The following is a 27,968-nucleotide window of genomic DNA, read 5'->3' as shown; positions in this document are numbered from 1 at the left end:
GGAGCCTTCTTTTGTCCAGGCTGAACAATCCCAACTCAGCCTGTCCTCATAGGAGGTGCTCCATCCCTTTGATCAATTTTGTGGCCCTTCTTCGGACCCTCTCCAACAGGTCCAATGCAGGAGGCCACTGTGCAAGAAGGCACCACAAGGAACATGTTTCCAAGGTTTGGTATATTCCCAGGGGATGCTAGCTGATTTTGAGAATAACACAGGTGTCCATCTACTTAATTACCAGCTTCCTTAATTATTAGCTCCCATCTTTTCCTTCCAGAGCAAACAAAGCCTCCGATGGCTCACCTGATCACAGCACAAGATATCAAGCTGCAAACTCCAGTTTGGATTGGTGCCACAAAATGAATCAAACTGAACTGAAAAAAAACCAACACATTCACTAGCAATAAACAACACTGATCATCAAATGAATAGTGATTCTTGGGATTACCATTAAAACCCATTTATTCAGGCTTTTGTGCAGGGTGCACAATTCAACACGGTTCTGTATACACAGTATGCACATCCTCGTAGCGTACAAAAAGGCAAGTAGCAAGGGTTGCTTACACTGGAAATATATGTACAGACATAGCAAATCGGGAGTTTTACATTAGAAAATTACGTGACACTATTCATGTATCATCAAGGCTATTAGAAATTGTGTGGAAAACCAATAAAACTTGCTAAGTATCTCTTCTTATTTCATTTTACCCAGGCTGGATATAGAGTCCCACACTAGATCATTTGTGGGCAAAGCCTACAAGATCCCCCACGTACTTTGTAGGATCACATCATTCACTCTAGCACATCCCATTACATGGTAAAGATTAACATATTAGTATTATTTCCTGTTTTTCTGGGAAGAACAACAGCTTAAATACTTCAAAAAGCTCATTTTCTCCTGGGAAAAGACAATAAAGGAAAGATTTAGAGAGACCATGAGAGAACCAAACATTAATGAAATGTTGTAACGGCACTTCCTGGTCCTTCCAAAAAACTCTTCACGGACCAGGCAGCACCTAATTTAAAGTGCTGCAAATTGTCCAGATTCACAGAAGTGCAATAGCAGGCCTTGGCAGACCCCAGGTCTTCTGCTGCTCTGTACCTTGTTCCTATCCTAAGGGCTGCAAGAGATTGTACTTTTGTAACCTGCACAGGAAGACACAGAGAGATCAAGCAGATTTAGCAAACATATACTAAACAAAAACAATAAATAGAAATAAGCAGCAACATTGCAAGAGCCATACTTCCCTCCTGTAGCTACTCTGAATTTAATTTCTGACTGATTTTTGTTTTAAGATGTTGGCAGAATGAGGAAGCATCAGAAAAAGAATTATTTCAGGAACACGTTGTTCTTGTGGCCAAGGCCCCCAGGGACACCCAGAACCCATCTTCATTGACTTTCAGCTTGAAGAGCAGGTCCAACTCTTTAATGTTCTATGCCAGAGTCAAATACTTGCACATACCAGTACAGTTTTGATGGCAAATTTTAGCATTATAAAGAATCTACCCTAAAATCCACCCAGGAAGTAGTTTGAAACGATTAATTTGCTAATGCAGACAACACAAAACACAGCTGAGTGCTACATAGGTAAGACTCTGTTAAAACTGCTCCCAAAGGTGGCTGAAGTAAGGTGCCTTTTTCATAAACGCAGCAAATACAGGACGTATTTGTAGAACATTCAATCACAGCCAATATGATTTCAGACATATCTTCCTTTTACACAGCACACGTGCCCTTTGCTGTATAGGCTCTGGGGTTTACTTTATTCAGGTTTTTGCCTTGCATGAGCCTTTTGAAAAAAAGGGAGGACAGCAGAAAGAATCTCTCTCAAATTTATTTCTCTCCTAAAGTTTGAAGTTCTCTGCTGGAAATCTTTAGAATTAGTCAAAACACATTTCAAAAATGGGTATTTTCCATGTTGCTTTTTATGAAAATTCATTGGTGAAGTGGCTTGAGAAGTGTTTTCCTTTTAGAGAATGACTTCCTTAAATATATTGTATTATGAATAGGCAAAGAACGATCAGTATTTTAAATTCAGCTTTCCTATAGTGTGAACTTCTCATTTTGATTGTTTTGGAGAAACACTTCGGCCATAACTGTTAATAGATCAGAATTTTATTCAAAAGGAACCAGGAAAAAGACTTAATTGCAGGTATTCTTTGTCATTCAACAAGCATAGGGAATGGGTTGCTACTTAAAAGTAAGAAGCCCTTAATAACACTTTCTTATGTTTATGAGTTCAGCTACAGCATGTAACACATAGGGAAGTCAACGTCAAATTTTATACCACAGCCTGTTTCCCACACAAATCATTTTCTGGCACAGAAAGTCAGTGGGAACTTCCAGGGCTTGAACATAAGCAAATAAGACGTGTGGTTAAGATTTAAAAGTACTAAAACCACTCTGGCACTTTAGAAGTCTGACAGCAATTCCTGGCCAGGGGTGGGGACGAGAAACAGGCTTCTGGCAGAGAGTGAAACTGCAGGTACCACTGAAACCTGTGAAATACTTCCTGGGACTAAGTGAAACCCAGAAACAACTGGCTTTTGCAAGAGGATGAAATCAGGTAAATGAATCCAATTCTGACATCAAGGGCTGAACCATGCTCACTATGCAGGCTGTAAGATTTTAACAATATTCTTTTTAAACACAGCTTTAAAAAGATTGATTTCTAAAACAATTCAACATCAAAGTTTACATAAAAATCAGGAGCAACTCCTGTATTTCACTTTAATACAGCCATTACAAGGCATGATGCCACGTACTGTATTATAAATATCCATTTTAATCATACTATATATACATTTTGTGTATATATATATGTATGAGTTATCAAGCTCAATTAAAGGCAAAACAAATTATACTACCTTTCCCTCAGAAAATAGTTTAATCCATTAAGCCACAGACTGCAAACCTAGCTGCAGTGTCATAGGCAAAATACAGTTTTACAAAATCACTAGAGAGGAAAAAGGCATTTTTACTCTTAAATTGAAAGAATAAGCCACAACAGAAGTAAAAAAGGAAATATGACTGAAGAAAGAAATACAGGTTATTCTCTTCTTCAGTGCTCTTTAAAGAATCCACCAAATGTCAATGAATAAGTAAATAAAAAGCCTGATGGATTTTACCAAAGTACTTTGCTGCCATAAATTTAGTTTGAGAAAAAGTCTACCTTGCCATAGGAAGCTGCCTGCCTCTTGTTTTCACCCTGTAGTCTAAGTCGTCAGCTAATGCAACCTATTTCTTTCAGGAAGTCTTAAAGCTTAAATTAGATGTTTTTAAACTAATAATTATGCAAGATCTTCCTCCCCTGCCTTAATTTGCATTCTCATACTGAAAAAAAGTTAAATTACATTAAAGCTCTCAATGATCTAAACTGAAATATATTCTTCAGATGAAAAAAATGGCACGACACTAGCAAAGACAAAAAATCCCCCAAACAACAAAACAAACAAACCCCCCCCAAAATAAACTACCCCAATAGCAGTAAAGCAAGGTGAGAAGTAAGAACCTGTCCAAAGATTGGGAGAAACACAAAAGAAAAGTGCCACCCAAAGCATACAGAAGCCACCACTAGAAAGAAGGTTCTCCAGAATTTATTTCCTGGTTCCATATTAAAAGGAGTGGAGACAGGTATGAGACCTTTTCCCCCACAATGATCACTGCTGCTTAAAGTCAGAATGGGCTGAAGAGCTGCTGGGTATCCAACTCTGCAAAGATATCTGTGTTTTTATGCTATAGAGGAGTTCAGCTTTACCAGGGTGACCTGCAGACAAGATTCAAAGCCCGACAGGAATATAACCATAGCTCTTCTAAGGAAGAGTCCTCAGGAAAAAGTAAACTATTTCATAGGTTTTGTTTTGGTTTTTTTTTTTACTATTCTGTCATCCAGGACAACAGTTGTGCAGAAAAACAAAGCCATAGCACCAAGCAATGGTGCTGTCTGAGTGGGCATAACCCGGCTGCTCTGCTGCTTGAGTGGGCATAACCACCCTGTTCCAGTGCTTTCTCCTGTCTCGTCCACAGGGACAGAAACTACACAATGAAAGCACTGAATTTCTCTCCATGTGCTCCTTGTATGTGTGACTAGGTCTAGGCTCAAAGTTGAACCTCGTGTATAAACACTGAGTTTCAGATCTTTCCTGTTTTTTTGGATGCATTAACATACCTTTTTTCTGACATTTTCCATTTTCCAGAATGCTACTAGCAATTGTGAACTAGCCAATTATTTCTTCTGTAAGGTGGCATATACTATGCATGCTTAATAAGAGAACATGTAGCCAAAATTAATCCACAGATTATTCCAAGAAGTAGTAGTAATGGTTCTAAATTTAAAGATGTTAAGTTAGCTGGCTTTGTTGAAAACAACACTGTCAGATCCCAAATGCACAAGAAGAAAGAGGAAGAGCTGCATTTTCAAATGGTACAGAAAAGTACAACAGCTGGCACTGAGCTGCAAGGCGCATGCCCAAAGCGTTGTTCACAAGAGAAGAGATTGAAGAATTCAACATGAGAATTCAACTGAAGAAAAGCTATGAAGGCCAGGAAACACAACAGAAGTGCTGATTAATGATACAAAGATTTCTTATCATTTTCAGAAATTTTTCTGATGCGTGATCAATCTTCCTGTCCCAAATCCCTAATTGCTAAATCTGCTCAAACATAAATGAATCTGTTCCCAGCAATAAAGGCAGCAGTGACAGGATCTGTGTATTCTGGATGTTACTTTCACATTCTCAACTTACTTTGTTGATCGAAGTACGCTCGACAGGAAAGTTTTCAGCCTCAGCCTTGATGTAAATGAATCTGTTTCTGGCAATACAACTGCAATTACCATATTCATAGAGATTATTAATCAGATGTGCTGCTTAAATAAAAGGGAAGTGTCACTATTTCAGCTCATCAGTGTAATATATTTTAACAAAACATTTGACATGGTAGTCAACCCTTTACTGGAAGCTCAGTTTAGTAGAATGTAAGAAGTTATAGATCAAGAAGTTAAATACTGTATCAAGTTCAATGAGGAAATCAAGGGTGAATAAGAACCATGAAAGCTGGGGCCACAAGGAGCTGTAGGCTTGATACAAGATCCCGCAGAGCTCAGCGTATGTGGTCATGGAGCCTGTCATGCGACTACTGTTTCACATGGGTACCTATGGGCTTTGCATTGCTGGAACAAGCAGTGGGGCAGCTGGAGCCATGCACGTACATAACTCTTGTCAATGCAGAAACAATCTAAGGCAAAATTATCAGACTGCAGAGGATGTCTTCTGGTGAGATTTAGCAAGTGATGACACAGAGGCCAGTCTGAGTACACATGATCTTAAGAATTCCAAGACCTTTTAGTGCTCAGCAGGCAGCAGGCTTTCTAAAAGCCGTCAGCTAAGTATTCAGATAACAGCAACTCCTCTCCTGTAAATAAGGTAGTTTAAAAGCAAACAGAAACCAAATAAACAAAGCAATGTAGTTCTCCTACCTCTGAGCTTGATCTCTTTCCACCTGATCCACTTATCCAGGAAACATTAACTCTTATGCACACATGCATTAGGAATATTTGCACCAACCAGGCCGCCTCCTTTGATGTGCATTTCCATCTCCCCTCGTTTCTTCTGCTGCCTAAAGCCTACTGCTGTGAACAGAAACACTCCGACACGTTATTTATGAAAGCCAGTATAAACACCTAATGGAATCCCAGCAATTCAAAATCTCCATTGCCCTTTGCAAACTTTGCCTTTCCCTTAACTATGAGCTATGCGGCACAATCATTCTCTTCCTGAATATTTAGAATATTGCAGGCACTGCTGCAAATATTGTGGTCTCTTCTTGTGAAGAAATGATGGGTTAGGATTGGAATTTTGGGGGGAGGCTTTCTGGGCTTTGGTAAGTCCACTTCATTCACAGTAAACAAAACATATACATTTGGTATGTTAGCAATCTCTTTGCATGGAAGCGAGAACAAGCAAAGCAAGCCAAAGCTTCTCTAACTGTAGTCCAAAGGAACAGTTTATGAACTTGGAGTCTGCAGATAGTGAAGTGAACCCAAGTGACAGCGCTCCATCAATCAAAACAAAACCAGGTAACTGCCCTAAGCCTGTAGATCTGGGCTCAGCTCAGCGCAAAGTGCAAGTCCTTCCAGCAAACTGGCTGCTGAATTTGCTAAATGAACTATTGGTCACACATAGTGAATGTACGGATGCTGCTCTAGCATACTGAAAGGGAGTCCTCAACTCGAGTGAATGAATGGACCAGTTAAGTATTCTAGCTCTCTAGTTCATGTTTTTCCTTACAGCCCTCTACCAGTATCTACAGCTTTACACCACCCCTTCCAGCCCTCAGCTGCCCCTTGCTGCTGAATTGGGTCCCCAAACTGGGAAAAGGACCAGTTGTGTAAAACTCACATGCTTGCAGACCAGCTGGCTTGGAAGGAAAGGTGCTGCACTGGCAGGATCCGGAGCAGAGCAGAGGGACATGCCACCTGGCCAGAACCTTTCCTAGCCATCACACCTGACCGGCAAGCATGGCATTTCGGCTGGGCTGCAGGCATACTCCGTATCTAAGCACAAACAACAAAATACACTCTGAGAGGGGTCAAAGACCTTTCCGCAGTTTGTATGCTGATCCATTGACACTTAGCACATTTTCCAGAAAATCCTATCACCCAGCTAAGATACATTAAGTGATGTATAACATCTATGAGGGTGGTGAGACACTGGAACAAGTTGCCCAGAGAAGCTGTGGCTGCCCCATCCCTGGAAGCGTTCAAGGCCAGGTTGGACAGGACTTAGAGCAACCACCACTCTAGTGTGTGGTGTCTCTGCCAATGGCAGGGAGGTTGGAACTAGATGATCTTAAGGTCCTTTCCAACCCTAACTATTCTATGATTCTATGAAAAGCAAAAGGTTTTAACTAATAATTTTAATTTATGTATTTTCTCAAAAAAAAAAAAACCCAAACAAACCAAACCAAAAAAACACACACCCAAAAAAAACCCCCAAAAACACAAAAAACCACCACAAAACACCAAAAACAATAAAAAAACCCCAAACAAAAAACCAAAAACAAAACACCAAAAAAACCCACACCCCAAAACAAACCAAACAAAAAAAAAAAACAAAACACACACATACAAAAGCCTAAAACAAACAAAAAACCCCCCAACCAACCAAACAAAAAACCCCAAAACATACTTGAGGTACTTTCTCCTCAGAAATTTAAAATGTTTCATTACCAAACCTGCTTTTTCCTTAGGGGTGCTCAAGGAGCTAACTTAACAACCCTAGAGAATGTGTCTTACGACAGAGGTAAAAGCACAGTAATACTTTCCAAACTGGGTTTAAAAAGCAGACATATACAAAGACATACTCCAACAGTAAAACTAACAATAAACGCAGGTTTTGATGTGCAGAGGAGACTACTTCAAGACAGAGTATCTTCCTTACATCGAGGCATTCTGAGTGACTGTATTAGTCTTGGCCTGTAAATAGTGGCACTATTCACATGCTTCTCTCTCCACCTCAAGAACACCTTTTAAAAAAATCAAATAAAATAATCTTTCAAAGCACTTACCTCCCCTTTCAAGCATAACACTCTGAAGTTACATATCTATGCAAAGCTCTCTAACAAGTGAGAAATCTCAAATCTAATGCCTCAGCAGGAGGGGCTCCAAGAAAAGGGAAGTAGAAAACTAGAAACATGCATAGTTAGAAGTATCAAGTATGTATTTTAATTCATCATAGCAACTCTGCCATATGGGGTAACAAAAAGGGTTACGTGCTTGTACTGAGGGCAAGGCCAAACAAATACAAGATAGAATAGAATGTCACCTGAGAGGAGGCCCAATTTATGTGAGAGCTGCTTAGGTTCATTTGTGTACCTATTTATATGGGACTGTTCCTGCCTTTTCCAGGTGTATTAAACGGGTGAAAAAGCCCATAAAATGGCCATTATTTGAGACATATGCCTATGCATTTATTTGACAGCACTGTCCACTATAATTTGCAGTATCAAAAAAAAAAACCCACATAGAGGTTTCTCAATGCTTAAGAAATTGATCTATGAAACTAAATTTCATTTAACCTGGGGCTAAGCAATATGTAGGCAGTGATTGAAAGTTCTTATGTTACCCACAGAGCTCTTAGATGGCAACATTACCCCCTGTTAGCAAGAGACCCCCAATCTGCTCTGATGATTCACATCCCGTTTTGAAATGACAATTACCAGTGCTTCCTCCCAACTGTACATGGTAATTTCTTAAGCAGAGTACTATTCTCCAGGGATAAAATTTGAAATTTAATTTTTTTTAAATTTCATTTGGACCGGAGTGTGAAACAAAAAATGATCAAGATTTCTAAACTGCTCTGGAAAGAGGCTGTTTCAGTGCATTTAGTAAAATTGTCAGAAATAAAGGGCATTAAATAACAACAATGGACCTCAGAGAAATTAACTGTATCTCTTTATTGTTAACCAATGAATGTTATCCAAAATAGTAGATGTAATTGTAGCTTAATTGTACAACACAAAACATGATGCTAAAGGAAAAAGCATGTGGAAAATTACTTCACCAAGTATCATTAAATGTATTCTTAGTATTTCCGCACCAGTAAGTGTTCCCAACTGCTGGTCACAGCAGCTATCACCACTTTGTTCATTGTGAAAATCCGTATTACAAATGCTTGTTCCTGGTTGTTTAGAAAAAAAAAATTAAAATCCACACAGCTTTATAAATGGATCTAATCCATTCAGCCCTACTCTATATATTGTAGATTTTATGAACAACAAACTTTACTGGTATTTTTTCCCAACACTGAAACTGATGTATCAGTGTTAGTGCACAATTTCCAGGGAAAAATGAAAACTCACTGGAAGCACAGTACTCCACCTGCTATGGCAAACTGTCCTGATACTCCAGAAATTTGCTTAAGCTTCGGTGTATGAAGCCTGTGAAACAAAAACTGTTCTTACAATGCACTGCAAGTAGAAACACCAGCTTCCACCAAGCAGCATTGTGAAGCATGTGCACACCGTCTGCACATCAGTCTTCAAGGTCAACCAGGTATGTTTAACCCCACAAACCAAAAATATATTAATGTATCTTTATTTTATTTTCATGATGTCACCCCACATAGCCAACCTCTAACTCCGTAAAATAAAAAAACCACCTTAGTTGGACTGTTCATAGAAATTTAAACCTATTCTGCATGAAAAAAAATGTTTAATAAAATGGCAAATTTTAATAGATAAGTGTAAATTTCTGAGTGCGTAATATCAAACAGAAAAGAGCTGAACCATCCTCAGAGAAAGCAGGGTTCTTCCGCTGCAGATATTTACTAGGGTACTATAACAGAAGGAATAACTGCAGTCCACATTAGCTGTAAAGTTACTTCTGAAGTTCAATTTCTAAACAAATTTCTCAAAAAAGGTCTCCTTTTCAAGAGGGAAAGGATTTAATAACAATGACTTGGCATCAGATATGACAATTACAATACTAGCTTCACTGAAAACTGAAGCTACAAACACGTTTACTCCAATTCTGGGAACTTAATTTTGTATTTGGAAACCCAAACCAGAACTGACACGCATATTCTACACCCCTCCCAGGAGATAGGTATACCAGTGACAGGTTACAGCTGTGAAACATACAAGATGCTTTCACATTGAAACTCAACAAAAGGCAGTTTGACAGTATTTAGCACTATGAATGCATCTTAAAGTAAAACAAAATCCTAGGAGTAAAGGCTCCTAGCGTTCTATGGTATCACTGTGTAGTGATAGTCAATTTAAACAGTTTTCTTCATGGTGTTTGGAGGACCAGTCATCATGTACATAGTAGTGAGGTAGGATACTGTCCCCTCCCTGGGACTGATGTTTTCATATGCTCCCTTGCCAGAAAGGTCCAGGTCTCCCTACTGCAAATAAAATAATTACAAGCAAATAGCACATGAAGCTTTGTTTTTGTTTTGTTTTCTTTTGCTGCATTAGGACATTCTGCACATCTAAAAATCTCCTAGGAAAAGCAATACTTACTCAAGCCTATCAGCAGTCATGTGCTGCCCACAGGTAGTGTTCCATTTAAAAACATTTCCTGGAACTACCACCTGCCATCCAGACCTTTGTGAACAGGTAGGCAAAGAAAACCATCAATGATGACAGGACATGAAACACCAAAGAACTTCACTTAGGAGTGGGGAAAAAAAACTAAATCAAAAAGAAGACAAACAACACCCACCCCACCCCCATCAAAAGTCAGCAATATCGAACTCTCAATGGTGTAGCTACATTGAAAAATGTAACTTCAAACTTCATACTGAAACAGAACTTACCCAGTTTAGGTTCAGTTCCATTCTTGTTTCCATTTCTTAATGTTTAAGCAATATATACCCTTGTCAGTCATTATATACTTCACATCAGTTTCCAAATTAAAAAAATGTGAAATAACTAAACTGAAAACACGACGGGGAAAAAAAACCCTGCTATCATCCTCCACACCCTCCCCCCAAATAAACTAGGGATGACAGACTGCCTTATTGTTGAATAGCTTCCCCTAAATTTGTCTTCTAGCCATTGTAGTCAAACTGGTATTAAGTGCTTTGGCAAAGTGGGGTGCAATCTGTCAAATCTGCAAAGGCCTGCTTTTTTCTCTGTTGGTGGTTCAGCTTTACGAGGAACATATATGCAAAATAACAACTCTCACATTGCTTCAAACTCATCAATACGCTGCTTTGTATTGCCTTGTCGGATTTGTCGAAGAGTCTTGTACTTATCACGGCCTGCTTTAACATTCTCAGCATGAAGGACATCATTTTGTGTTTTCTTGGTTTCATCCCTGGCTTGAGCCAACTCAGAACTTAAAGCCTGTTGAATAAAATATTTGTATTTAAGTGCTTTGGCTAATCTTTCAATGTTTCTGGAATTTCTGATAACAACTATTCTGCAATTTGAATAAGGATCTCTTGAATGCCAACCTATGAAATGCTCATTGTGCTGTTCAGTAACTCACATTGCCTATCAGAAAGACTACAGAGAGAAAGAAGAAAACGTAGGGTTTTTCCTTACTCTAGAAAAAGTAGGCCTCATATTATAATATCCAAACAGAAAGGGACCAGCAGGATAAAGCACAATTACCTTATTTTTCAATTTCTGCTTATGACAGCTCGTTTATCAATCTGATCGTGTTCAGAGATAGGCCAAGCAGAAAGGATATTACTTACACGTGCTACTAAGATATTGCTGTGAGAAAAAGAAGTAGCTTTCCATTTATTCTCTTCCCAAACAGACATTTCATAACAAGGCAAAGGGTTACCACTAACATAGATTATTATACTTTGAGGGATAAGACTAGTCTAGGATAAAATGCTCCATTTCAGGGAAATAAGATTAATCTAAAATAGGCATAATTCACTTTCTGCCTTTACAACATCTGTGAATAACTGCAGACAAACACAAATACTATTAAGCAAGCATCTGTTCATCTTAACGAATTTCAGTACTGAGAAAGGAACATTACGCATCATGTTTTAACATTCAGTGTCCTGGACATTATGCAATTATTAGAAACATTTACTGGCCAATCTGACAACATACTAATACTTTTAAGCTATAAAGCACAACTTATGTCCAGTCTTTCTATTCCACTTCCAGAACAGCATGAATGATATTGGTTGGTAAACTAGTAGTAAACCTAGTAAATTATAGAAAGGTTGTTTCCTTGGCACACTGTCATTTCAATGAGAATTTGACAAATAAAAATGAAAAGCCAAAGCCTGAATTATGTTGATACAACTATGAATCTTCATTACCTGGAGCTGTTTCTTAACACGTTCATTTTTCTGTGTTTCTGTTACCCGTTCTTCCTCACTCCTGTGATTCATGACACCATCAGAAGACAGTTCTGCACTGGCTTCAGCATTGTTCTCATCATGTTCATCGTGTTCATTCTCTGTTGGAGGAATAACTGGTGGGGGAGGAGGTGGAGGAGGAGCAGACATCACAGATTTCAGTTCTTCTTTGGTCTTTTCCAAGTCCTCTTGGGCTGCAAAAGCCTAAGTATAACAAACAGTACTCAGCATCTTGTAAAATTATTTATGAAAAGTCAGAAAAATAAAAACATCTGAGATGTCTTCACATCTCGCACATGGAAACCGTGCTTTATAAGTAACACAGTTAGCTTATGCACTGAAAATTGTCAAATAGGAATATAGGGTAAAAAAGGTATGACTCAAAACCAGCTGTACTGGAGTCTAGCCATTTCCAGCAGTAGACAAGAGTGAGAGAATAGGGCAGTCATACTGATTGTTTTCCAACTTTCCTGGCCTCCTGAAAAATAAGGCTCAGGGACTTCCCAAATCAAAGGTGATGTCTTCAAGTTTTATATTCAACCAGAATTTCTAAGTATTTGTTCAATCCATCAATCACTTTTGACCCTATGCACACAATTACTATTCACATCCCACAGCTAATTACAGATTTTGTCAAGAAATACTAAGAGGAGTCATCGTCACGCTCTGTTAAGGAGAACCTTGAGCATATAGAAATCAACTACAGGGATTGTGGAAGCCCTATCAAATACCTCTGGGTAAAGATCAGAGGGGTCATCTCCAAGGGGCATCTTACAGTAAGCATCTGCTACCAACTTCAAAACCAAGATGATAAGTCAAACGAAACAACATTTGAATTGCTTAACAAGCTTCGGGTCAACAAAACCTGGTTCTTACAGGTGACTTCAACTACCCAGTCATTTGCTGGAGTAACAATACAGCAGTTCATGTATAATCTATCAAATTCCTGGAAAGCCAGGAAGGATCACTGCTGGACTTGCTACTCACAAACCATGAAACCTGCTTAGTAGTATATTGGTCAGTGATAGCCTTGGCTGCAGTGATCACAACAGCATGGAGTTTGCGATCTGCCCAAGCATGCTGGTTAGTACAAAGACAAAGGTTTTAGATTTTAGAAGAGCAAACTTCAGCTGGCTCAGAGCTCAGCTGGGAGGGTTTCTGTGGAAAGCTTCCATGGAGAATAAAGGACCTAGTGAGTGCTGGGAGATTTACAAGAACACTCTTAGAAGCACAAAAATAGTTTATCCCCTTCAAAGGGAAGGGAAGTAAGCAGAGCAAGTATCCTCTTGGCTTAACCACGAGCACCTGAGTCTGCTCAAAACCAAGAGAAGCGTACCAGAGATGGATGAACACCAATTGAGAACTACAAGGACCTTGCCAGGGTATGCAGAGATGCAGGCAGAAAAGCAAAAGCTCAGCTCAAATTGAAATTGGTTAGAAATGTCTTGAACGGGTTCTTCAGGTACATAAACAACAAGTAGAAAGAGAAGGAAAACACTTGGCCCACTGTTACGCAGATGGGAATTAGTCAACAACAATGCTGAAAAAGCAAAGGTTCTCAGCATCTTCTTCACCTTCGTCTTTACCTGTACTGTTGAGCCCCAGGCCTTGGGAACAAAAATCCAAGTTGATGTGAACATAAACCCATCATCAGTAAAGGAAGGGCTGGTATATGAACTATCAGAGGAGCCTGACCCCTGCAAATTGATGGGCCCTTACAATATCCACCTGAAGGTGTTAAGAGAATAGCTAATGTGAGGCTGCTCTCTGTAATCTTTGAGAAGTCACGGAGATCACTGGACAACCCAGAAGACTCCAAGGGGGCAAATGTCATCCCCATCTACAAGAAGGATTTCAAAGGAGGATCCAGGATATCACAGGCCAAACAGTTTTACTTCAGTCCCCAGGAAAGCTATAGAATAAACCCTCCTGAGGGCTACCACAAGTCAAATGTAGCACGATTGGGAAAAGCCAGCAAGATTCACAGAGGGCAAATTGTGCTTGACAAATCCAATTGCCTTTTACAACAACGTAACTTCCTCAGTTGATGTGGAGCAAGCTCTGGACATTGTCTACCTGGATTTATTCAAGGCTTTTGGTGATGTTTCCCACAGCCTCCTCCTAGAGCAAGTGATACGTTACGGTCTGGACAAGCGTCTGTGCAGTGGGAACTGGCTGATCAGCTGCTCCCAGAGGGTGAACAGCTCCTTTCCAAACTGGCAACCTGTCACTAGTGGGGTCCCCCAGGGGTCAGTATTGGGCCCAACACTTCAATATCTTCATAAATAAGCTGGAAGATGGGATCCAGTGCACCCTCACCAGGTTTGCCAATGATGCCAAACTGAGTGAGGAATCGGACAGTTTGGACAGGAGAGCTACCCTGCAGGAAGACCTGGATAGGCTGGAAGAGCAGGCTAACAAGAACCATATGAAGTTCAACAAGGTCAAGCATAAGGTCTCACACCTGGGAAAACAGAATCCAGGAGTGCAGCACATGCTGGGATCTGCCCACCTGGGGAGCAGCTCTGCAAAGAGGGACTTTGGGGTCCTGGTGGGCAGCAGGCTCTATATGAGTGAACAGTGTGCTGCTGTGACAAAGAAAGCCAAAGGGATGCCAGGTTACATCAACAAGGGCATCACCAACACAGACAAGTCCCTTCCAACCTGATATTTTATGATTCTGTGGTTCTACTGTCCAGTTGCATTTGATGTGCCTTTGTAACTGTTCTGGTTCATCTTTTCACCACCAGGCACGATCCTAAACACCTCCCTCCTGACATTTTTTCTGACCCAACGTGAAGGTTTCATCACCATATGTAAGGAAGCCATTTCAAACCTTTGACCATGTCTCTATGATGAGAATTTCCCCCTCCTCCACCTGATTTAATGTTAAGAAATAAGTTAAAGGAAGTATAGGCTGGCTTCAGTCGACTGGAGAACAAAAACCTTTAAGAAAGGCCTCTCTAAAGACTAATAAGAGAGATTCAATCCCATGGACTTCCAGTGGGATTTCAGCATTCATCTCCTTCAGTTTCTTTGATGTTCTGACTTCACACAGCAGGAGCTCATTACTTTGTGCTGCCATTCTGAGGCTTCCTCTTCTTTCTTTTTCTTGGCCTCCTCTAGAAGTGCTATCTTGGCAGTGAATTCAGCAAGTTCTGCTGCCTGAAACAAACAAAACATGAAGTAGAAGTTTTAACTTCGTATCATTATGGCTCTGCAGTGGAAGAAAGCAGAGCCTTTGTTGTGATCCAACTTGAAAAGAGTTAGTTACCATCCATCGCTTCTCTGCTAAAAATAGAAATTTAAGCATTCATGACAGGGAACGAATCAGTACTCTCGCCTGATGGAAGTAAGTGCAGAAAAAATGACTCATCTTCTGTGCTTCCAAAGCTTGCTGGGAAAGAGCAAGCTGTAGTTACAAATTAGTGTTTGAGGCTATTTCAGTTTAAAACAACTTCAATGGTTCCATCAGTAAGATTATGATTCTGGATCATAATCTCAGTACTATTAAGCTAAATCTTGCCTTCAGAATTTTGTTCTAAATTTACAGAAGATCAAAAGCAGTTTTATAGTTGAGAAATCATTTCTTCTACTATTTTCATGCCTTTCTCAGTTATTACATGCAAATCTTGAATTTGAAGTACTCTAGCACAGAATATGAGAAGATACCGTAAATGCTGAAAACAGAAGGGGAGGAGGGAGTAAGAAACACAAAAAAAAAAAAAAAAACCAAAACCACAGTGTCACCAACTCCCCACAACCACCATGAAGCTTCAGAACGGACCTGCCTCAGAGAACAAGCTTCCCAGGGGACTGCAGATGGAAGCTACTGTTGCTCTCAGCTTGATAAGCCTGACATTATTTGAAAGAGAATGTAGTGAGTGTTGTCAGTATGAAATGTCTACTTCATCATTTGATTTCCTATAGCTCCAGAGTTGTTGGGTTTTTTCTTGCAAGTAGTGGTAAACCTAATGTAGTTTTCTGAAAGAGCTCCCACAACAATCTGTAACATTATTTCACACACTTCTATCTGTGTTTCAACATACTTGTCCATCTGACAAAATGGATATAACCAAGAATAAAGGCTAAATTTTCAACCATTTTTTTCAATTTGTTTCAAAATAGGGTTAAAGCCTCTTACTAGCTGCTCCTGGTTCTTCATTTGATCAGCTGCCTGCTTGGCTAAAGCAGCTTTAGCTTCTTCAGCTGCTCGACGTTCTTTTTCCAGGCGCTCTGCTTCCTCTTTTGCACGCTTTCGTTCTTGATCCAGTTCTAGAGCTCTCCTAGTCTGTTCCTCTAGCTCTGCCAAAAGGGAAAGTTTGCAGACAAGATATCACTTCATAGCTCTTCCTCACACGTAACACAGGTAACATGCTCAAAATCAAGTAACCTAAAAAGCTGTCAAAGCTTTACACGGCTGTCTCAAGCTAAGAAGAGCTGTTGAACATGCTACCTGAAGATCTGCACTGTATCCGATTTTTTGCCCCTCTAAGCCACACTTTGGATATACTTCATCTCTCCTGACAGTTCTGACAGCCCAGTTTCAGAAAATTATCACCTCACTAATAAAACCAAACAGCCAAATACACACACATATAAGTGTACATACATACTCAATCTTCCGCAATTGGTAAAACTACATTTATTTACTAAAATCTGACACAATTTTAAATTTAAAATTATCAAGTCTTACATGAGAACAGAAGGAAGGAATACTATTTCCAAATGAAAAGCTAAATTCAACAAAATCCTAGAGGAAGTACTAAGAATCATCCTCTCCAACTCCAGGTTTTCAGCATGTAAAGCATTTCATAATTCTGAGTTGCCTTTGTACACATTAACTTCCTTTTTATTAAAGAAAATTGAAACTTTCGCTATATTAGGAATGGGGTTTATATTATTAATATACACATATATGCACACACTATCCTTTAAACCTTAGCACTGAAGAATCTCTCAAATTAAACAATACACCACCAAATTCTTGTTATTAGTAGTAAATTAAATTAAAAAAAACAACAACAAAAAACCCCAAACAAAAAACACACACACAAAACAACAAAAAGCCCTATACGTACCGAGAGAATTGTGGAACTAAACTACCCAACTCAACTAAACATTGTCATCAGATATAAGAAATCCAGGACCAGTAAGAGCTCACCTTTTTGAGCTTTCATTGTTTGTTCCTCAATTTGTCTTAAGCGTTCCATCAATTCTTCCTTTTCACGCTCTATTCTTTCTTTTTCCTTTTCTGCTATCTCCCTTTTCTTCTTCTCATTTTCTAATTGTGCCCTGAAAAATTAGTAAAAGTTGGGTTTTTTTTTTTAACCTCAGATTAAATTCTACTCTACGGATGCTGGTAGCCTATTTTTCAGTTTACTCAGCTATCAGAGGAGGACGTAATTTTAAATGCTGAAAATTCAGTTTACAATGCAAGAATCACCAAGTTGCTGTTCCAAAATATGTTCCAGAGAAACAGTTTATGAACAGAACTGTTTGATTATGGTTCAACCATTTAAATCTACAATTATACCTGTATTTTAGACATGATGTTTCATCTGAGCTATAAATGGCAATGGTATTTTTAAATATACATAAGGCAAGCCATGACGTTCTTCACTGAACTTGCTTTAAATGTTCACCTGCAGAGTATAAAGGTCCCTAAGGATTAAGCAACAGAGAGTTAAGCCTGTTTCACAAAAACATAATGAGAAACAACTTTACAGCTACTATTACAATGCTGAAAGCTTAAAAAAGATACGGCTTTCAATTAAGACAGGTGAGCCACGGCAGTCCACAAATCTGCTTATATATTACAGAAAGAAAAGCAGTTCTCCTTCCTAGAATACTAAGATGTCTGTTATTCTATGACTTCTTAAAAGGGTAGAAAAAATTTTTTTGTTTTGTGGAAGTTTGTTAATTACCTTTCCAATTGTTTCTGATGTTTCTCCTCTCTAGCTTGGGCCTTCATCTGTTGCACTTCAATAGTATCAGGTTTCCTCCTCCTCATGTACAATTCATGATTTCCCATACACAGTGCCAAAATTCGCTTGTTAATTCTCAGACGAGGTGCATAAAATACAAAATCCTAGCAAAAAAATAATTGCAACATATCCATTAATGTAAAAATACAGTTGTGACAAGACTGAAAGCACTACTACATGCTTGCATATGTTAAATTTAAACTAACAAGTATTTTGACATTCATCCTCTGAGTAATCCAGCACCATAATCTATAAATCTAGCTGCTGTCAGGAACTTGCAAGGCAAATCCAAAACTACACCCGATTCCTCCATGTAGAGGTTACCTAGTTTACACAATTATTTTTTTTAATATATAAACTTCCAAAACACTTGAGACTATTCCCTACTCTATTTCTGAAGAGTTGTGACCTAGGAAGTCTCATGAAATGTGCTGCTGTAATAAAAGACAAGAAAAGAAACACAAGGGGAAGGGGGGAGAGAACTTAGCATCTTACACTATGGCTTTTCAACACATCACAAAATATTAGTTTATTAGTTGACTTAAATCGAAAAAGAAAAACATTGTATCAACCAGAATGAAGAAAACAAACATACCACACTTCAAAAGCCAAAATTTCCTTTTGATTACTGATTATTAATAAGAATAATAAATATCAAAATATTTACTCATGCTGTAACACTAGAGCAAGTCCCTGCAGCCTTATATCTCTTCATATACTTTTCTATACATTACTTACGGGCGCCTTTTTGTCAATCGGCTTTATGACAAATTTTTTGTCGTTAAAAGAGATGTTTCTTATTTCACTCCAAGGAAAACCAATCTTGGGCGTCAGCCTTCAAAGAAAAAAAAAGTTCTCATTAGAAGCAGAAAATATGTGCATTTTATTTATGTCCACTAAGTCTTAACTATTTCTATTTTCACTCTTACGCTGTGTGACATTTTACAGAACATAACAGTTCAAGCATATTTTGGTAGACTTTTTTCTTTTTTTTTTTTTACACATTATTCTATCAAATGAATAAATTAGACAATGAATAAATTACTCTGCATTGTAACAGAAGGAATTTTGTTTTGTGACTTATTCCACTACAATTAAATAGATGCTAAACATCACAATCCTGTACTGATATAAGCTATTGATAATTCTATTTTCTGTGAAAAGAATAACTATTTAAGAAAAGTCTGACATTTCAAAGACTGAAATTAAATTAGCCTTCAGCACTACTGTACTTCAGTTTAACTCAGTTGTAAGATACATGTTCATATATTTCTGGAGCTCCGGATAAATTTATTCCCTTTGCATCTTAAGTGAAATAAATCCAGTTCAGGAATCATTACAATATTATGCATCAACTGCATAACCATAAATATTTTTCTCCATGAGCACAGAAAGTTTTTCCAATTCATATTATCTTAATTACAAGCATTAGAAAATATTTCAGTATTTGATTGTTAACTATTGAAACACAAAATATTGGTTGATTGTTCAATTTGATCGCAACCTTTCCTGAGAATTTCCTTCTTCCAGGAGTTACATTGCCATCTAATGGCAATTATGGCTTACAGAATTTTGTTATAGAGTATATACATTGGAAAGCATGACATTTCAGTTCAGTTGACAGCTGTTATCTGGTGTTTGACGCATCATGTTTAAATCACTATGAAAGGTCTGCTGACATCAGATACTACAAGTGTTTGGAAAGAAACAAACGGATAAGTTTGTAGTTCTGTTTCAGATTCTTCAAATTTTGTACATTTCAGCTTTATCCCCTCTTAAAGAAGGACAAAATATTCGATCTCTTTATCAGGACAGAAGATTCATCTATTTTCTTTGATGTCTAAAAGGTTTCACTTTTAGAAACCAAAGTTTTTCATGCTCTAACAGCTATAACCAACCCTGGTCACTGCTCTTTGAAAATGTTTTTCATCAAATACGTTGCTCAGCTTCTCAGTGTCCTTTTCATCCTGACTGAAGAAGTTATGAAGGAGTAAAACAGAAAGAAACCATATAAAGATGGTCTAGCTATCATATATCCATATTAAGCAATGTAAATTTGTTTCCACAGAACTGCTCTTTCCATTCACTTGCATCCTTATTTAATCTTTAAAATTCAAGTATTCTGGCAGTTAACATCTCTCTCTCTTCTTCTATCTTTTACATAAATTAGAAGGTCTTTGAGAACCTGTCTGCTAGATGTTGCTGAACACAAAATAAAGTGGTTTTTGTATAATCTCAAAGAGAACAGAATTGCAAAATGAGTATAGCCACTTACTTATCATCATGCTCATAAATATTCAGACCCAAAGCATCAACTCCTAGCCACAATTCTGTTCCTTTTTTATTCTTTATTTCAAAATAGTTGACTCCATACATTTCCAAGTCTTGTGCTATCTTAAGGTATTCCATCATAGAATCTTCCCTGATGAAACAAGAGGGGGTAAAAAAAAGGCAAATCAGAAGTACATTGAAAGAATAAGGGAACTGCAGAATAACTAATAAGTGTAAAATTTAGTTAGGACTTAAATCTCTTTGAAATTCATGTGTATGTTGACCCAATTACTTGTAGAGTTCTGCAACCCAGTACCCAATCATCACACTCTTGTCTTTTCACCCCGTGAGCTAAGGAAATACTAAGTATATTTTAGAGGTACGCAACTGTGGCAAAGCCAGGTCACAATCTCACCAGAAATCTTGTGGGTAAACCAATAACCTAACTGGAAACTCAAACCTCTGTGAGGCTTTCATGGAAGTTTCTGGTAACTGCTCACCCTGGCCAGAATAAAAGAAAGCAGTTTCCAAACAAATATACCACCTCCCAAAATACATCCTAATAATAATAAAACCCTCTTAAAGGTCTTGGACCATTTTTTACATAATTACCTTAACATTCCCCTGTGCTCTTCATGCCAGTTCTGTATTCTTTCTTCCCACTGTTCTTTTGTCAGTTTGTGCTGTTCTAATACGCTGTGAATTGAAGTTGTTGCTATTAAATGACACTGACAACCAATTTGACAGCAAAGTTGTACAAACAAGTTTGGTTACCTAGTGTAACATATGCTTTAATTGAATAAATTTAAACATGACTTCCTGTACTCTGCTCATCTCTAACCCAAACAGACACAGAAACTTTGCATTTCAGCAAATACACTTTTAACATAGTATGAAATCACTTCTTTTTTCATAACATTCTGTACTCTTTGTAACGTACAAATCACACCATGGCATATCTCAACTTTCAGTGAAGTCATAAGACGCAGACCTATGAAATCCTCCTATGACAATGCTGCAAATTTATCTCTAGGTATGCATTGATACACACAAGCATTCATTCTGCTGTCGTTTGAAAAGAGAAAGTAACATATTAAGTCAAGTTAGCAGACCAGTTTGTTGGGGAATGTTTTAGGTTTTCTTTTCAATAAATAAAATCAATAGTGAAGCAGTTTCAGAAAACTATTTAAGGTTTACCTACAGCAGGCTGCAATGATGAAATTAGATTTTGACCTACTAGAACTTTCAGTGTGGTACTGCAGTAAGAAATCAAATGCATATGATAACTTTATTATGCTTTTATTCCATGCACTTGGCATTTCATGCATTCCTAGAGAAATGCTAAGGGACAACTAAAAAAAATAAAATAAAATAAGAAAAAGAGTCTGCAAGATAACCTTACTAAGGAAGTTGGAACAGTTGTTTCCTTTCTGTTTACTCAGGAAAGTAAAACCTTACTACTTTTCCCTATATTTTTAGGCAAAGTACAGTAAGGAATAGATTGAGTAATGCAGAAGATACGAACACCGTGTTTCTTTCTGTCTAGTGAAGTGCACTCTTCAGTGGTAGCCATATCACAGTTAGAAAAATAAAGCCCTGCTCCCAAGCTCCTCTCACAGAATGGACGAGTTTGGAAGTGACTTCTGAAGGTTACCTTGCCCACTCCTCTGCTCAAGCAGAGTCACCTACAGCTTGTTGCCCAGGACCATGTCTAGAGACAGCTTTTGATTATCTCCAAGGAGTGAGACCACACAAGCTTTCCAGGCAACCTGTGCCCTCATGGTCACTTGGGTTTTCCAAAATAATTTCTACTTCTACAGAAATGCTTTGCATTTTCCTCTTTTTGAATGTGAGTTGAAAGACATGAGGGAATGGGCACAAGTGAAATACACTTGAACAAAATTCTTGATTTCTTTACTACGAAAGTGGTCAAACACTACAACAGGTTGCCCAGAGAGGTTGCAGTTTCCATCCAAGGAAATACTCAAAACCCAACTGGAAAAGGCCTTGAGCAACCTACTGTAATTAGAATAGAATATTTCAGGTGGAAGGGACCTACAGTGGTTACCTAGTCCAACTGCCTGACCACTTCAGGGCTGACCAAAAGTTAAAGCATGTTATTAAGGGCCTTGTCAAATGCCTCTTAAACACTGAACGTCTTAGGGCATCAGATGACACTACTGCGAGTAGGGTGACCGGACTAGATGATCTTTAGAGCTCCCCTTCCAACCTCAAACGATTCTGTGTTTCTATGACATACTCAAAGCTGACAATGTCTTTGGTTATAGCCATCTCATCACTTGGTCCCCTCCATTCATACTACTGATGAAATGTATACAAGGCCTACTGCAACAGTGTAACTCAAAGACTTGATGCCTAGTTGCTACCCAGCTCACAATCTTAAGCCAAGAAATATGCAGTAATTTTGACAAGTGAACACCAAGTCTCTGTAATCAACATGAACTGCAAATCTTTTGTCACCTTTTTCAGTAAAATTTTGAAAAGCTAAAGTCTACTTTGGGAAACAAGTAGGCATTTTTGACACGATATTGTATATTGTTCTGAAGTGTTACTATGAAGTACTTAGTTTTCTGACAAATCTCCTGATGACAGGAGGCAAAACAGGAATAATTGTGTTAGAATGAATACAAAAGCTATGTGCTCACTCAGTGCACACTGGCACACAACTAGTTGAAGGCATACGATGGGAAGTCATCTGAACATCTGTCTACTGAAAAAGAGCATCCTAAGTACCGGAATTTGTGTCATGCATAAGCACTCCAGTGTTCACAGGTTGTCATCACAACTGAGCAAAAACCAAGATTTGTGAACTCACATATATTCAGTAATGGCAGTTTTACTGGTTCTGCATCTCCCTGCTTTCCTAACAAAGGGTATTTTTCCAGGTAAAGTGTATAGGCTTCACTGTCACAGCCAAACCCAAACTTAGCCAGGATTTTTAAAAACCTGAAGCATTTCTTTTAATACTTCATTACGATCCCTTGAAATGCTTTTTGCTTGCTAGGAATTTCCCAAGCTTAGTTATACTAACAATCAAATCTCCACTTTTAGTTTTCAAACTAAAGACAAAGCGTATGACTTTCAAAGAAACCCCAAGTTATTCCATGCGTCTCATTCCTTTGAAGAAGCATTTATGTTACATATTTGGTAAGTACACATCTGTCCAGAATACATCTCTATGGATTCATCTACACTAACAAAATTGTCTAACTTTATACATTCGTGTTGCAATGCTTCTCTTGGTGCCAAAAGATGCCAGGAACAAGGTTTCAGTTGTGTAAAGAAACAGAACTATCATCTTGGTGTTTACTTTTCCTAACCAATTATATAAGTTTACACTCAACAGCAATGACAATAATTGAGTTTCTAAATTTTCTGTTCAGGCTAGCATTTTTTTGCAATACACTTTATAATTATTTTCCAGGAAATTATTCTAATTTAAGTGTACAAAACTATCAAAAACTGAAGAAAATCAAAATACACTAATACAGAAATTATTATAATTTAAGTGTACAAAACCATCAAAAACTGAAGACAATCAAAATACACTAATACAGAAATCACCAAGATGAGTTTAGCAGAAGCAAGCCTCTAGAAACTTCACATCATTTTGGAGTACTTTGGAAATCTGTTCAACTGACTCTGTGCAGATGTTTGTAGACAAGACAGGAAATAGCTCTCAAGGAACCTATGGTTGTGACACTTCTTTGTTATTTAGAATCTAAATTAGGATCTCTAAATTTTACTAGAAAAACATGCAGTCTTATGAAAGCTACCATTAAATGAACATTATCACTTAGTATTTTAATTATAAAAAATGTGCTGTAATCAAGTTTATATGCAACAGATGATGCAAAAAAAAGTCTCACTCACCGCTGAGGGAGAAGTCTGTCATTGGCCAGGTAGCCTAGTTTATGTATCTCCTTACTGTAATCGCCATACTTGGACTGGACAGCATAAGAAGCCAGAAGAACTGCGGTTTCTGGTGGGCAATATATTTCATCATTTAAGATTGCTTCTTTGACTTGCAGGAAGAAAAGTCTCTGAGTTATTTCCTGAATTAATTCTTCAGATACATCCTCTGGAAAAAACTTGGCCCTGAACTTAAACTGCAAAGGATTTTCTTTCCTTACATCTTGCTGTGCTACCTGAGGGAGAGGAATAAAGAAAAAATAAAAAGAGTGCTAAATGGTATATTACATAGAATTAACTCACCAGTAATGAACTCTCTAGCTCCTCTACACTGAAAGCCAGTGCTTCCTAACAAGCCCACTGTAGAACTCACATGGGTTCACACGGCATTGAATCAAGTACACCGACTTGGATAAATCAGGGAATTTTGAAATACTACTCAAAGACTGTTTAAGAGGCTATTTTGTAGGCTTGTGTGAAGTTGTATTTGTCACAATAAAGATTTGTCACAATAAAGATCTGGAACAAAAGTTGTAATACATATTAAAAAAAAATTTAAAAAAAAAAAAAAATCAAAACTATATCCAAGGATGAATTGCAGGAAGCAACAAATTAGAGTCTAACAAGGTTTCTTTAGCAAGAGCTACAGCACATTTCTTCAGTGAAGTGTAAAGTTGGAGTCTTTTAAAAATCTTTGAACTACTGAAGTAAATACATGTGCTTTGCTCCTGTGCAAAAAACCATAATCAGATTAATCGCGTTATTTTTCTAGGATGGATAAGCCTTAAGATTTTTGTGTAGAGATCAGCTGTGGTCATCTTAAGTGTCTTCTTTGAGTTTCAGTGAAAATTCATTTTTATGTAGAAATTTCCATTATATTTGGGCTCAGCACTGATTATGACTAAAGCAAAAACATTCAAAATTAAACTAATTTTAACATCAAATAATACAGTGATTATTAAAAGGTACATTCAAAGTAAATCTCAAACATCCTAATTCTTCAAGCACTTTATTACACATTTAACTTTATGTGCACCAGTAGCACCTCTAGAACTTCTTCAGTATGCATGAAATGACACATCTGTTTGGTTGACTTATAGGAAGTTTCAAAAACTAATATATAATGCAACCTAATATATAAAATATAATGCAACCATTTAATCACATACATAAGGCAGCATAAGTACTATACTCAACACTTCAGCTGTCAATTTTTAATGTTTTGCTCATTTCATTATTGTCCATCTCTTGATTTACATGGTGTTTCACTTTAATCTTGCCCATAAATAATTAGTTGTACTCTTGCCATAATAAAACCTTAGCTGCACATCTAATCTGTGATTTATCAGATCTTTCCTGTATTTAGCACAAACGTTTAAAAAATAACTTACAAGTAAGATGCAGTTTATGATGATGCATTTAAAAATCAAATGCTACAAGCTTTTTTGAAAAAATAGGTAACTGCCTTAATCAAAATTAAAGGAATTAGCACACCCTTCCTGCTCCTGAACAGCACCAGCAACTTCACTTGCTGAAGACCTTCACTTAGCAATGTTTTCTGTAGTTTTGCAAATAATGCACCATATCCTTTAGTCTCCAACCACTGGAGGCAAGTCGTTAGGGCTAACATATTATTTGTACAACATTTATTGCTTATGAAACAAGACACATACGAAATTCTATGAGACAGCTTTAGTTAGTTAGCAGGTTTAACTCGCTGGATTTACCACAGAGAAGAGAAAATTATCACTAAATGCAGACAGTGGGACTTGCTCCTAAAAAAACCCAATTTAGCTGCAAATACTGAAGATAAAATAAGGCATTCTTGATTTAGATGAATTAAAAAAAAAAACCCTCTGTATTCTAAACAGTGCCATCAATAACCTGATAGCCAATATTAAAAGAAAAACTGACCATTCAAACTCATAAATAGAATTTAAAGTATAATGAGCTGGTTCCCAATAGCTGGGAGATACAAAGTGCTCAGTGCTATTGGAGACAAACAAAACAAAAATTGTGCTACAACCTACGTACTAGAGATACCTAAATAGCAGTTTAAGAGTGTAGTATTAGTGCCTTGTCTGAAGATCTATAGCTGTATACACACAAATTCTTGAAGCTCAAATACTTCACATACATACATACCCCCAACTGTGAAATATTTATTCTTATTATTTTTGCTAGATGAAAACAGGATAATCATATGAATTTAAGTTTTCCTAATGCAAGCATCACCATGGTACTGGAAATACAAGAAATGGTATCCTACTAAAATTAAATGTTGATGTAGCTTTGCATAGGTTTTTTTTTTTTAGAACCAAACTTAACACTGTATTTCGTGATTTAAAACAAATGAAAAACTTTTCAACTAAATTTGAAGCCAGCAATAGCTCAGCTACAATATTAAAGCAGAAAGCCTTAAAAAAGTATATTTCAAACTGTATGCTTGCCTAAATATTAAGAAATTATTACCTTTTTATTTAGCTTCAGCCAAGTTGAGTAGCCTTTGCTGTCCACATACTGTAGCCCAAAAAACCAAACTTCACGAAGACCAACAGTTTTCACCACCTAAAGATAAATGATCCATAATCATCAGTAAATGCTACAACAGTTGTTTGTTTGGTTTTTTTAAATGATAATTATCCTACAGAAACAATCTCAAACTGAAATGTAATCAAGTTTTACAAAACCAACAAAAACCAATAGTAGAAAAACATCAAGTACAGGGAAGCATTCACCTCATGAGTTTTGAATAAGCCAAACTACCAACTGGAGTGTGCAGCTTACTATATGCATCAAACTTAGCACCTGAGGAATATGAGGTAGTAAATAGGACTCTTGATATTTGAAAGCATGTCTGGGAAGTGACCTGCAAACAATAAGTTCACAACTGGTGAAACTATAATAAAGAATAATACTTGTGGACAAACATAAGGTAATAAGGATGGATCACCTCCTTCAAATATTTTGAGATCTTCAGAGTTAATGATAAAAGGCATAAGAATGATCTAGCTGATAAACCATACATGGATTTCCTACAAGATTTCTGATCAGGTCTACCACCAAAGGCAAGTAAAGAAACAAAATTGTCCTTGAATAGAGGGAAGGTCTTTTTACGGATTTGCTAGTTAAAAAAGAAAGAAAGAACAAACTCTTTTCACAACAGTCTTGTATAAGGTCAAGGGAAGCCCAGCCCTCCCCCACCCCACTTCCCTGACTTCATATATGAACAGTAAAAAAGGATGAAACTAATGTGACAAAATCTGCTACAAAAAAACCTTTCATAAAGATCTGTGAATGAACAGTAAAGGAAGATGAACCTCAGTAAGAGATGATATTTAATAAAACTAAAGTACTGTATGTAACAGAGAACGATCTTAATTATGTGACCAAAGTTCTTGTTGTAAAGGGCAAAAGCACACAGCTGCTATATTACTATACACGCCTGTGGTATTCCCAAATCTCTAATATACATATGGACTGGTCACATTATCTTAAGAAAAGGATGCTGCAGCACTGGAAATGTTTCAGAAATGTTGAAAAGAATGATCAGTGACATGGAACATTTTCTGCATAGCTAAGATGAGAACTAAGGCTACTGACAGAGAAGTGAGGAAAGGAAAAATATGATACAGGTCTATAAAACTAGCGTGGCATGTAGAAGGAAAATAGAGAAAGATTATTCATTATTTCTGATAATGTAAGAATCAAGAGAATCAACAGAAATCATTAGATAGCAGATTCAAAGCAAACAAGAAGAAACACTTACTACATAGTATAGTGAAACTGTGGAACTGTCTTACAAGCCTTTTTCATAGTAAAAGTGCACATGAATTCAATAAGCAATTAATCAGAGATGTCCAGCAAAGATTATTAAATAACTAAACTCAGGCTCCAAAAGATCCAGTATGGCAGTACTTACATATGTTCTCAGGTTGGGCCATGCTG

At 37.5% G+C, this 27,968-nt stretch overlaps 1 protein-coding gene across 1 annotated transcript in view; it reads right to left on the bottom strand.

The window, feature by feature from the left end:
* Positions 1 to 444: 444 nt before the first annotated feature.
* LOC104405784 (radixin) overlaps positions 445 to 27,968 on the bottom strand; it is a 39,364-nt gene continuing 11,840 nt past the window's right edge. Inside the window, exons 3-14 of the mRNA XM_010014594.1 lie at positions 26,493 to 26,588; positions 23,982 to 24,256; positions 20,700 to 20,783; positions 20,092 to 20,238; positions 18,555 to 18,651; positions 17,757 to 17,920; positions 16,994 to 17,124; positions 15,974 to 16,134; positions 14,902 to 14,994; positions 11,791 to 12,033; positions 10,686 to 10,846; positions 445 to 1,140 (exon numbers count right to left, since the gene is read on the bottom strand). Of these exons, the coding sequence (XP_010012896.1) occupies positions 1,104 to 1,140; positions 10,686 to 10,846; positions 11,791 to 12,033; positions 14,902 to 14,994; positions 15,974 to 16,134; positions 16,994 to 17,124; positions 17,757 to 17,920; positions 18,555 to 18,651; positions 20,092 to 20,238; positions 20,700 to 20,783; positions 23,982 to 24,256; positions 26,493 to 26,588 (1,689 nt within the window). The 3' untranslated portion in view covers positions 445 to 1,103. The remainder of the gene's footprint in view (positions 1,141 to 10,685; positions 10,847 to 11,790; positions 12,034 to 14,901; positions 14,995 to 15,973; positions 16,135 to 16,993; positions 17,125 to 17,756; positions 17,921 to 18,554; positions 18,652 to 20,091; positions 20,239 to 20,699; positions 20,784 to 23,981; positions 24,257 to 26,492; positions 26,589 to 27,968) is intronic.

The sequence above is a fragment of the Nestor notabilis genome, unplaced genomic scaffold, assembly GCF_000696875.1.
Source record: "Nestor notabilis isolate BGI_N333 unplaced genomic scaffold, ASM69687v1 scaffold3705, whole genome shotgun sequence".
NCBI lineage: Eukaryota > Metazoa > Chordata > Aves > Psittaciformes > Psittacidae > Nestor > Nestor notabilis.
The sequence above is the reverse complement of the archived record's forward strand: the minus strand, read 5'-3'. Positions and strand labels throughout refer to the sequence as shown.